The 12,310-nt window shown below is 41.4% G+C and overlaps 1 protein-coding gene across 6 annotated transcripts in view; it reads left to right on the forward strand.

Moving 5' to 3' along the window:
- Positions 1 to 12,310, forward strand: part of MYOF (myoferlin) — a 142,701-nt gene that overhangs the window by 93,411 nt on the left and 36,980 nt on the right. For all 6 annotated transcript variants that reach the window (XR_012020855.1, XM_072806081.1, XM_072806080.1 and 3 more), the window contains 9 exons: positions 1,626 to 1,740; positions 3,415 to 3,520; positions 4,751 to 4,896; positions 5,675 to 5,848; positions 6,954 to 7,062; positions 8,138 to 8,215; positions 11,313 to 11,494; positions 11,588 to 11,746; positions 11,895 to 11,993. Coding sequence is in view for 5 of the 6 variants with exons in the window: in XM_072806081.1 (XP_072662182.1) it covers positions 1,626 to 1,740; positions 3,415 to 3,520; positions 4,751 to 4,896; positions 5,675 to 5,848; positions 6,954 to 7,062; positions 8,138 to 8,215; positions 11,313 to 11,494; positions 11,588 to 11,746; positions 11,895 to 11,993 (1,168 nt within the window). In the remaining variant the exon portion in view is untranslated. The remainder of the gene's footprint in view (positions 1 to 1,625; positions 1,741 to 3,414; positions 3,521 to 4,750; positions 4,897 to 5,674; positions 5,849 to 6,953; positions 7,063 to 8,137; positions 8,216 to 11,312; positions 11,495 to 11,587; positions 11,747 to 11,894; positions 11,994 to 12,310) is intronic.

A 12,310-nucleotide genomic window follows, 5' to 3' on the forward strand; every position in this document is an offset into this window, starting at 1 on the left:
TCCAGACTTAACTATTAGGCTGGAATGTCTGTAAGAAACAGTGAGAGTACACTTTAAATGGGTGAATTGTGTGGTATGAACAGTGTGTCTCAAAAGCTTGTTATTAAAAAGAAAGGAACAGTAAAGGGGAGGCAAGGATGTGTCCCCTGGAGTTAGGGTTTCTGAATGTTGCCAACAGCATCAGAGTCAGAGCTCCCTCTTCTCCGCCTCTTGACAGCAAACTTGAGTTTGGAGGAAACAAGCTTGGTAAAGTTGGAATTCAAGTCTTAAACTAGAGTTTTTCCTCTCTTTCCACATTTGTTTCCTGTGATCACAGGCATTAGAGAAGGAGGGGAATGAGTGCGCTGGGTCTGGTCTGTTCTGGTCTGGTAAGACCCAACGATTGCACATGATTGCTTGTAACCCATGACAGCTTGCTTTGGATAGAGTTGGGGTTGCTGGTGGGGACAAGGGAAATGGGATTTGAATTGGACAGAAGGAAAAAAGGGTAATGAGGACAGGGAAAGGTGGAGGCATTGGAAAAGCAGAAGGTCAAACCATGTCAAGGCTCTACGGGACCCCAGAGGCAGCAGCCAGGTCTTCTGTTCTCCTTCTCTGGGACCCAGAGAATGATGGGATGAGCTTAATTTATACAAATAGTTGGGGCTACTTCTATTCTGATTTATTTTTTTTAAAGGTTTTATTTATTTATTCATAGAGACACAGAGGGAGAGAGAGGCAGAGACACAGGCAGAGGGAGAAGCAGGCACCATGCAGAGAGCCTGATGTGGGACTCTATCCAGGGTCTCCAAGATCACGCCCTGGGCTGCAGGCGGCGCTAAACCCCTGCGCCACCAGAGCTGCCCTCTATTCTGATTTCTTTCCAGTGCTTGATTCTAGGGGAGGATTGGGCAGGGAAAAGATGTAGGGACGGTAAAAGAAAAAGACACCTCACTTGAGTGGGTACCTGGCAGGAGACTTAAGTCAAAGTTGGAGCCTCTATACTTTCATTTATGGGCTGTCAAAATAGTACCAAATCCAAGAGGAAAATTGGCATGGCAGAGAGTTGTATGGGTTTCTTAAGTACCTAAATGAAGTCTGGAGTCTTAAATGACCTGGTTTGGCCGTCAACCTAGGAAACTATCCAGAAAATTTAAACTCCTCCCTTCAGTTTGTGTTACGTAGACCATGCAAGCCATGAGTAAAAATTTCCATACTTGGCCTCAAGAGACTATTTCCACGCCATTTTTTTTTTTTTTTTAAGTAGGGGGAATAAGGGTGGACAATATCCTATTCTTTTGAACTGTTAGCCAGGAGTTTTGCTGACCGGCCCTGAACTGAAACAAAAATATGGAACATGAGGTCTGTATAAGGAGCTGCCCACAAGACTGTTTTCCCAGTCCCCACCCTGATGACTGAGAAGGAGCAGCCCTGCTAACTTGAGGAGTCCTCTGTGATTCCGGTCTCATTGTTCCCGCAGGCCCCTTCTCCAAAAGAATGTCAGAAGTTATTAGCAGGAAGAGGAGTCTGGTGGAGAACCCCAGGGCTAGAGTAAGGAGGGAGCTGGTGTAGATGTTTCCCGGCCCCTGGGCCTCTGGGGTTGCTGGCTACCATTGCTCCTTTGGTAACTCAAGCCTCACCCACAGCTTGCTGACTGAAGCAGACGCAGGGCACACGGAGTTCACGGACGAAGTGTACCAGAATGAGAGCCGCTACCCTGGGGGTGACTGGAAGCCAGCTGAGGACACCTATACCGATGCGGTGAGGGGGCTGCTCCCCACACGGAACCTCCAGCCCTAGCTCTTTGGAACCGTGGTCTGTGAATCCACCATCCACAAGGCGTGGCCTCCCCTTCTCTTCTGCTCTGTCTTGTGTTCTGAGTAGCCACACAAGTGCACCTCTAAATATTTTCTATAGAAAAGACATTGGGCCTGTTTAACTGAATGTTGGTATATGGTAAAGTTTGAGTTGTGCAATTTTTTATTGTAAATATTTATTACTTAACTAGTTTTTTTAAATCACAAGAAATAAAATGGACATGTCTCTAAAATGTCCCAAGAGCATAAAAGGAAATGAAAAGTAAGTCTTCTCCCAGATTTACATTCCACCCCTCAGTGATAACCACTGAAAGTATGTTTCTGTTCACACTCAAATGTAAAACTTCTCTCCCGTGCCAAAACACACCTAAATAGAATTATGTTGTATGCACAGTTCAATAATTTGTGTTTTTCATACAACAAAATATCTTGGGCATCCTTTTATATCAATATGTATAGATCTATGAGCTTTGTAAAAAAATGCCCACAAGTGTCTTATTATGTGCACCCTGTATAATATATTTAAATATCCTCTCCTTGTGGACATTTTTTTATTTTTTTCCAGTCTTTGTTTTTTTTTCAAGCAATGCAGCAGTAACCATCCTTATATATACATTTTTATCCACTTGTGGAAGTTTATCTCTAAGAAAGATTCCCTGGATGAGTTTGGTCAGATTTCAATGCATATGCAGTTTTGATAAATATTGCCAAACTGCTTTCAAATAGGTTCTATGAATTTTTATTTCCAGCAACAGCATATTAGAGGGCTGTTTTCCTAAACACTCATTACCTCCACTACACCAGCTTTGTCGGAGCTTGAATCAGTGGTGCCCTAAAGTCTTTTCCATTTTCCAACTGTTAATTTAAAGTGAGGCTGTGGGGCATCTGGGTGGCTCAGTCGGTAAAGCATCTGACTCTTGGTTTCAGCTCAGGTTGTGATCGTAGGTCATGATCTCAGGGTTATGAGATTGAGCCTCGAGTCAGGCTCAGTGCTGGGCATAGAGCCTGCTTAAGATTCTCTCTCTCTCTCTCCTTCTGCCCCTCTCCACCACCAAATAAATAAATAAATAAATAATCTTAAAAAAATAAATTTAAAAAATAAAATGAGGCTGAGCATTTTTCCATATGTTTATGGACCACCTTTTTATGTTCTTAGGAACTTTTTCTCCTGTCAGTTTTCATGCAGTCAATACTTTAGTCAATAGGGAACCTAAACCTTGCTCAAATGTTACATGATTAACATCTAGAACTTCCAGTGATATTACCTTGTACTTGAAAACATGTGTTTTTCATGCTTTATCCATCTCTGATGGTTCCCTTCCAATATAACTCCTTATAAAGAGTCACACCATTTCATAATATTAAATTGAGCTATATGAAATTGCTGATATTTGGCCATTTTTGATCTACTACAACAATTTTCCATGGTTCAACCCAACATACCCCTAACAGAAGGTATTCTAAAAAACTAATCTTGTGTAGGGATTGTGAATAAATTGAGATTAGAGATTCCTAAATTAGCATTCGAATGCTATTGTTAAGTGTGAGTCATACTCTCACCTTTGCGTTTTATCTGACACCCTGGCTCACTTCTCTTCTTTTTTTTTTCTTTTTAAAGAATGGTGATAAAGCGGCATCACCTAGCGAGCTGACATGCCCTCCAGGATGGGAATGGGAAGATGACGCATGGGTATATGATATAAATCGTGCAGTGGATGAGAAAGGTAACATTTTAGATCTATTACCTGATGGGCTCTCTGTAGCAAGGCCCTGGTTAACCCCAGAGTAAAGTTTCCTTGGTTGTGGGGCGGTGGGGAGCAGTCCTACTTCTGTCAGTCTGTGACAGTCAGGTCTTGGATATTACCTGTGACTATTCAGAAGCAGAATCTGAAGGACAATGAAGTGCTTGAACAGGTGCAGGTAGGGGTGTCATGAGTGAACACTACAAGATCACAGTGGGCCATGTTGAGATGTTGGGGATCCAGGATGAGAATATGGGAGGGAACTGGCATTTGGATATTCTTCTCTATTCTAGTCGCACCCCATAGGCTCCCTGGGAACATCACACTCAGGAAGAAGGAGTGTAAAATGCCTTATTAGTCATCCTGTTCAGCAATAATACAGATTGTTTTGGGTTTTTTGGAAGTCTAGTTAGCACACAATAATGTAGATTATTAACATAGCTTCTGTTACTGGTGTTTATCCTTTTCTATGAACAGTAACCTGAAGTTAAGTGAACTATAATATTTGGAAATATCAAAAGAGAAAATGTGATTTTTTTTTTCCCTTATAAGAGAAAGAAAAAGTATGGATAGAGAAGGGTTCAAATTGATTATAAGTTCTTTGCTGATCTTGACACACACACCAAGCCTTATAATAATAGCATTGATTGAGCACAAACTATGTGCTAAGCATAGTCCTCATCATTTGCATGCATTATTTTGGTGAATTCTTTTTAAGGAGGTATACTTTACCTTTATGCTGGGGAAATCCGGCCATAGGCAGGTTTTTTACTAACCTGCAAAAAACTTACATAGTAAATAGCCAGCGTGCAGGGATGCTGGGATTTAAACCCTGCTGTGTAACTACACAGGCCACACCCTTCAACATTGTCCCCATGGCCTCTTGCACTGTGCTTTATTCTTAGATGCACATAATTACCATGAGTGACTGGAGGGATAAAAGGGGAGGAGAACCCGGCGCGGGGGGGGGGGGGGGGGGGGGGGGGGGGGGGAGGGGCAACAAAGGAAGCTGTTTGAAGAGGAATCCAGGAGAAGAGAGCTGTATTCAGTTTGGTTGAATTGCAGCAAACTGAAAGGAGCGACAATGGCATTTAATGCCACAGTAGAGCATGTTGGGGGAGCAGAGACAGTGACTGGATGTTTTCTGGAAGTTTATCTGGCAGTCTGGCAAATGCATCCTTTTGGGATAACCATTTGCAAACTCTGTTCCAGGCTGGGAGTATGGAATTACCATTCCTCCTGATACTAAACCCAAATCCTGGGTTGCAGCAGAGAAAATGTATCATACTCATAGACGACGAAGGCTAGTCCGAAAACGCAAGAAAGATTTAACACAAAGCACTGCAAGCACTGCAAGGGTAAGAGTTACCACGGGAGGGAGCTAGGCTGGGGGCCATATAGAATTCCTGTTATTTGGCTATTTCTACAGAAACTGTTTGCCAATCAAGGGCCTAATGCCCTCCCTGCACAGGGGTTCTCAAAATGCACTTGCTACCCCAACCAGCAACAACACATTACCTGGGAATTTGTTAGAAATGCCTCACTCCAAACCTACTGACTTAAAAATTACAGGGGTGAGGTCCAGCAATCTGTGTTTCACAGTGTCTTCTAAGTGATCTGAAGTAGGTTAAATGATAAGAAACACTCCCCAGTAGTAATGGAAATTATTTTGCATGATGAAGTAGTGGCAATAGTTCAGTACTTAGAATAAGAAACACAAGGACTCAGGGGAGCCTGAGTGGCTCAGTGGGTTAAGCATCTGCCTTAGGCTCAGATCATGATCTCAGGGTCCTGGGATCGAGCCCTGTGGCGGGCTCCCTGCTCATCGGGGAGCCTGCTTCTCCCTCTCCCTCCGCTTCTCACACCTGCTCTTGCACACTCTCTCTCTGGCAATGTCTCCTTCTGTATCAGTTGCCTAGGTATCTCTCCATATACCCACAGTCCATCGGCCCCACAGGGGCCAACAGCCGGTCTGCTTTGTTCTTTGCTGTATCACTGGCTCATAGCACAGTGCTTGGAACAGAGTAGATATTTGTTGATGGACCAAATAATCTACCTTATCAATTAAGGGATGTTATTATTGTTGTTATGATGATGATGTTAACATTCACCTTAAAAGTTTTACTTCTGTTTTAGGCCATGGAAGAATTGGAAGACCGGGAGGGCTGGGAATATGCTTCTTTAATTGGCTGGAAATTTCACTGGAAACAGCGTAGCTCAGATACCTTCCGCCGTAGACGCTGGAGAAGGAAAATGGCTCCTTCGGAAACGCACGGTGCGGCCGCCATCTTTAAACTGGAGGGCGCCCTCGTAAGTAACAGGTCCTCAAAGCTCAGATACTATTGGTTGAGGGGGGCGCCTCGGTGGCCCAGTGGTTGAGCGGCTGCCTTTGGCTCAGGTCGTGGGGCCCTGGGATGGAGTCTCACATCTGGCTCCCTGCTCTTCGGGGAGTCTGCTTCTCCCTCTCCCTCTGCACCCCACCCTGCTGGTGCGCTCTCTCTCTCTCACTTGAGCTTGGTCTTTCTCTCAAATAAATAAATAAAATATTTTAAAAATCTATATTGGTATAGGGAAAATAGATGAGTGTTGTATACACTACTGACTCCACAGAGATTCCTCTAGTGCTGCAGAACTGCAGATAATTTGAGAAAAAAACGACACATCCTGGGTGCTCAGTAAGTCTTGTTGCCTGAATACACCATGAATAGAGGAAAAGTTCTAAGAAGTTCTACCGCAGACGTGCCTATTTAATGTTATTTCACCCAGCATGTCCCACATATATCTGTTATAAAACCCTCGTTGCAGGTGACATCTGTTATCATCCCAGGTGCGGGTTCCTTGGATTATACCTTGGAAACTACAACTGTTCCATAGACCAAGAAAGTTAAATATACAGATGTGAGGGGGAGAAAAACAGGAGGATGCCTCATGGAATTAGAGAATAATTCCAATGGAAGCACAATAAAGAAGGCAGGGAGGGGGAAAGCACAAAGGTGGGAGGGATGAATACGAAAATGGCACTGGTCCCTCTAAACCAACATGGTGATTGGGAGCCATTTCCTGGTTTTATATTTTTGCACACTGACCCTGCTGTGTTCTTCTGTTGCTTATTCTCATCCTCCTCCCACCCTTTCAATCCCTTTATTTATCTTTTATGCTTTCCCTTTTGAAAATTTTCAGCATCAGGGTTTGGTAAGCCCGGACTTGAGGCAGAAAGACTGGCTTCCACTTCTTACTCTGTCACTTTCCAGCTAAGTGACCTTGGGCAAGATACTTGCTGTTCTGGGCTTTACTCATTTTTAGAAATGGAGTGATTGGATGAGAAGAGTCTCTTTTAAAAGCCACCATTCCATTTCTTTGTAATTCTTGCCTCTCTGTTTTGAGGCATTGCTAATGAACTTTTCTGCCTTTTTAGGGTGCAGACATGACCGAGGATGGAGACGAGAAGAGTGTGGACAAGCAGAAGTATAGTGCCACCACTGTATTTGGGGCAAACACTCCCATTGTTTCCTGTAACTTTGACAGTAAGTTTTAAACATGGATTTGTGCATTCCCCTGCAATGACTTATCTAAGGCCAATTCTCTGAATCACCAAATATGATTAAAATGTCTTTATGCAAATGTAACTTTTATTTTCATCATTTGATGAGGATTTTTTCAGATACAGTTTTAAAAATCATATTTGGGGTGGGGAGGTCATCAAATCATTGACTCTGATATGGTCTGTCCAATATGTGCTCATTCTATATGAAGCTCCCCGAAAGATTGTTTTAATTAGAAAAAGAGGTTCAGAAAGTTAAGTAAGGGTCGGTTCTGATGATAATCTTTAGGAATTTTGGAATGAGGCAGACCTACTATGTAATAATAATAACAAATATTTATCTAGGCCTTAGCACATGCCAGGCACTATGCATATATTAACTCATGTAATCCTCATAACCACCCTAGGAGGTGGTGTTATTATTGTCCTCATCTTAGAGGTGCAGAAAGATGAAATAACTTGCTCCAGTCTTACAGTTTGTAAGCACTGTAGACAAGATTTTAAGTAGTCTGACTCTCAGAATCTGTGCATGAATCACAATGCTCTACTATCTATCTCTTAGATTACATGTATTGTTGGGATGGGAGCAGATATACATTAATATAAAGATGGGGTATAAAAATTTTGAACTATCAAAATAACTTTTAAGTTATTTAACTTTGAACTATCAAAGAAACTTTTAGCAGATAACTGTTTCCTAGATCTGGGGCTGAAATAGTATAGGAAGCCCTATTTCTATAACTCATGGAAACCAAGTTTCATTTTAAAGGTCTGTGATGACAAGCAGTGGCCTAAATCCAGGTGTTTCACAACAGGACTGATGTTCTCCTGAGTGATACACTTGCACTGAGCTTATTGTAATATTTTTAAAGTTAGTTTTATTTTATAGGAAACAGAACTACTTTGGGAGCACATGTCATCACCACCTATGTGTTCTTTACTGTGGAGTAGATTTGAATGACCCATTTATCTCAAACATGTATTATCTCCAAATATGCCAGAAAATTTGCATTTTTCAGTGTTATGTTTCTAAGTAACCTCCATCCTCTTCTTTTTAGGAGTCTACATTTACCATCTGCGCTGCTATATCTATCAAGCCAGAAACCTCATGGCTCTAGACAAGGATAGTTTTTCAGGTAAAGGGACAAAAATCTCTGTCATACATTACATAGCAGGCCAGCTTGATTCTACTTTTCATCAGGTGGGTGCTTTTAGTAATTTCTCACAACAAAAAGTTTTTCCATATTGAGATGAGTTTGATTTGTGTGAAGTAAACTGCTCAGTCATTAAGTAATCACTGGATATGTTGAACACTATTGCTGGGTGCTGGAGATACACAGAAGATACATGGGCTTTGAATACTAATAATCATTAATTGATGAGTAATAAAAAAGCACCAAGAAGAAAAGCAATTTCTGCTCTCTACTTATACACACAGCTATATATATGGTGTGTATATATATATGTATATACACACACCCTGGGCTCTCTCTCTATATGATATATATATATATATATATATATATATATATATATATATCATATATACACACATACATCCTGGGCTCTTGGGCTGATTGCTAAGTTAAGATCCTTTATATAATTTTTTGGTAGCTCTCTCAAGTTGACAAAGGTTCAAAAATTCACCCATTTGCCTACAATCCTCAACAGGATTGAGGCAGTTTGGAGTCCATTTTGACCCTTCTGTGGCCTTCCCCATAAAGCCATGAGATCATAAACCCCTGAGACCCAGCTTGCTTTGTGGCCTTTGGACTGGTTCTAAGGGGAAGGCTGTGGTTAGGGCTGGGGAAAAGGTCAGGGGGCCTGCAGCTGAGGATTTGTGCTGTTGCTGATAGGATCATGAATGGTTCAGGGTCCATGTTGGCTACGTGGGGAGATTTCCACTTCAGGGCTTGAAGGCCAGCAGAGCTTTGATGGAAACACTCTTAAAGCAGTTGCCTGACACTCAGGCATGCTCACATCAATTGTGAGGTATATTCCAAGCACTGATGTAACCAACATTTGTGCATGGTTTCCTTTTCTAATAAATTAGAGCAGATTCAAAGTTATCCTTCTAAAATGCATCTCCAAAAGGGGTTTGAAGACATTTTTCTGAATATTTACCACCAGGGGGCACTCAATCATTGGAAGTCAAAGTTGAATCCTAATCCAAATTCTTGACTAGAATTGCATAAAACTCAAGACATGCCTTGCAGTTTGAGATAGAGGATATATGATCGGAGCAAAAACAAAGCGTCCCATTTGCGTGATGCCTCAGTGCTAAAACTGAAACAGCCTTTTGGATGATGCAACACTTTCAGGTTAGATATTAGGCTGTTGCTCAGAAGGGTCAGCTCCCAGGCAATTGCAGAAGTTTTGGTGAAGTTATTTAGCATGGAAGAGAAACAGATTGCTTCTTTTTTCCTTATCTTTCTTCAGCTTATTGAGGTATAATTGACAAATAAGGTTTTACACTTAAAGTATAAGTAATGATTTGATATATGTTATGAAATGTTCCCAAAACTGCATTAATTAACACACCTGTCACCTCACGTAGTTAATTCCATGTGTGTGAGACAGAACATTCAAGTTCTCCTCTCCTAGCAAATTTCAGTTATACAATACACATTCTTAACTATAGTCCTCATGTTATACATCAGGTCCAGGCCTTATTCATCTTATAACCAAAATGTGTACCCCCCAACTAACCTCTCCCCATTTCAACCCATCTCCCAGCCCCTGGCAAACATCATCCTCCTTTCTGTTTCTATTAGTTTGATTTTTGAGGAGGTGTGGGGGGACACCCACATAGAAGTGATACCATGTAGTATTTGTCTTTCTCAGTCTGGTTTATTTCACTTAGCATAATGCCCTCCAGGTTCATCTGTGTTGTCACAAATGACAGGATTCCCTTCTTTTTAAATGGCTGAATTATATCTATATATGGTATATACATAATACCACATTTTCTTTATTTATTCATCCATCAATGGATACTGAAGTTTCTCCCATACCATGGCTATTGTGACTAACACTGCAATGAACATGGGAATACAGATAGCTCTTTGAGATAATTATTTCATCTGCTTTGAATAAGTACCCAGAAGTGGGACTGGTGGATTATATGGTAGCACTATTTTTTATTTCTTGGGGAACCTCCATACTGTTTTCTGCAGTGGCTGCATCAGTCTACATTCACACCAATAGGCACAAGCATCCCCTATTCTTCACATCCTCACCAACACTGGCTGTCTCCTAACTTTTTGATGATAGATATCCTAACAGGTGTGAGGGGATATCTCATTCTAGTTTTGATTTGCATTTCCCAGATGATTAGTGACATTGAGCACCTTTTCATGTACCTTGTGGCCATTTGTATGTCTTCTTGAGAGAAACATCTCTTCAGGTCCTTTGCTCATTTTTAAATTGGGTTATTTGGGCCTTTTGGTATTTTGTATGAGTTCTTTGCATATTTTAGATATTAACTCCTCATCAGATATGTAGTTTGCAAATATTTTCTCCCATCCCGTGGGTTTCCATTTTGTTGATTGTTTCCTTTGCTGTGCAGAAGCTTTTTAGTTTGATGCAGTTCCGTTTGTTTGCTTTTGCTTCTGTTGCCTTTGTTTTTGGTGTCAAATCCAAAAAAATCATTGCCAAGACTACTATCAAGAAGCTTGCCCCTTATATATTCTCCTAGGAGTCTTATGGCCTCGGGTCTTATGTTCATGTATTTAGCCTATTTCGAGTTGATTTCCTGTATGGTGTAAAACAGGGCTCCAGTTTCATTCTTCTGCATGTGGCTGTCCAGTTTACCAGCACCATTTATCAAAGAGACTATCCTTTCTTTACTGTGCATTCTTGGTGGCTTTATCAAAAATTAATTCTATCCTTTCTCCACTGTGTATTCTTGGCACCTATGTTGAAGATTAATTGATCACATATGCATGCATTTATTTATGGGTTCTCTATTCTGTTCTGTTGGACCATGTGTCTGTTTTTATGCTAAGACCATACTGTTTTGATTACTATAGTTTTGTAATATAGTTTGAAACCAGCAAGTGTGATGCCTCAAGGTTTGTTCTTTCTCAATATTGCTCTGGCAGTCTATCTCTCAGGTGGTGGTGAGAGTCTGCGATCAGTGCAACTGGAGGTAGCACATGTGATTGAAATGAGTGCTCCTGGGGAGCTGGACTTCAGCCATGGCCTCACGAGTACTGTCTTTTTCTGTTTTAGATCCATATGCACATGTCTCCTTCCTCCATCGAAGCAAAACCACTGAGATCATCCACTCGACTCTGAATCCCACATGGGACCAGACAATTATATTTGATGAAATCGAAATCTATGGGGAACCCCAGACAGTTCTACAGAACCCACCCAAAGTTATCATCGAACTTTTTGACAATGACCAAGTGGTAGATAATTTAGAATTTCTAAGATGGCTTGGGGAATGATGGAGGTTTATAGGGATATTTGTTGGGGAATTTAAGGATTGCTTGTTTCTCTAGGGCAAAGATGAATTTTTAGGACGAAGCATGTGCTCTCCTCTGGTAAAACTAAACTCAGAAACGGATGTCACACCCAAACTTCTCTGGCACCCTGTAATGAATGGAGACAAAGCCTGTGGGGATGTCCTTGTAACTGCAGAGCTGATTCTAAGGCACAAGGTACTTACTGAGTTCTCATGTATATGTTCTTTCCTGGTAGCTGTTTAAAAAACTTGCTAATAATAATTTTTAAAAACTTGCTAATAATGCGAGACACCATTTCCTAGAACTAAGGAGAAACGTTGATGCTTCCATGTTTGTTTTACAGGATGGTTCCAATCTTCCCATCCTTCCCTCACAAAGGGCACCAAATCTATACATGGTCCCACAAGGGATCAGGCCTGTGGTCCAACTCACTGCTATTGAGGTATGCAGCTCCCTAAGTTTTATTGATCAAGTCAGATGGCATAGCTACAGAACTGTACTCTCTCATAGGAAATGGATCTTGCTACATATTCGCTTGCTGTCTCCAACAAGAGAATTTGTCCAAAAATTTGAAATATTCATGGAAACAGAAGGCTTGTTGAAAAAAAAAACAGGTCAATTCCAGCATTACTGAGGAAATCTCGAGTTCTCATTTACTAGGAGCTAGGAGACTGCTGGATTTCTCATGTCAACTGGAGAGAAGGAAGAGGGAAAGCAGACAGAGCAGTGTGCACGTGTGTGTGTGTGCACGCATATGGG

Source organism: Canis lupus, chromosome 29 (assembly GCF_048164855.1).
Source record: "Canis lupus baileyi chromosome 29, mCanLup2.hap1, whole genome shotgun sequence".
Lineage (NCBI taxonomy): Eukaryota > Metazoa > Chordata > Mammalia > Carnivora > Canidae > Canis > Canis lupus.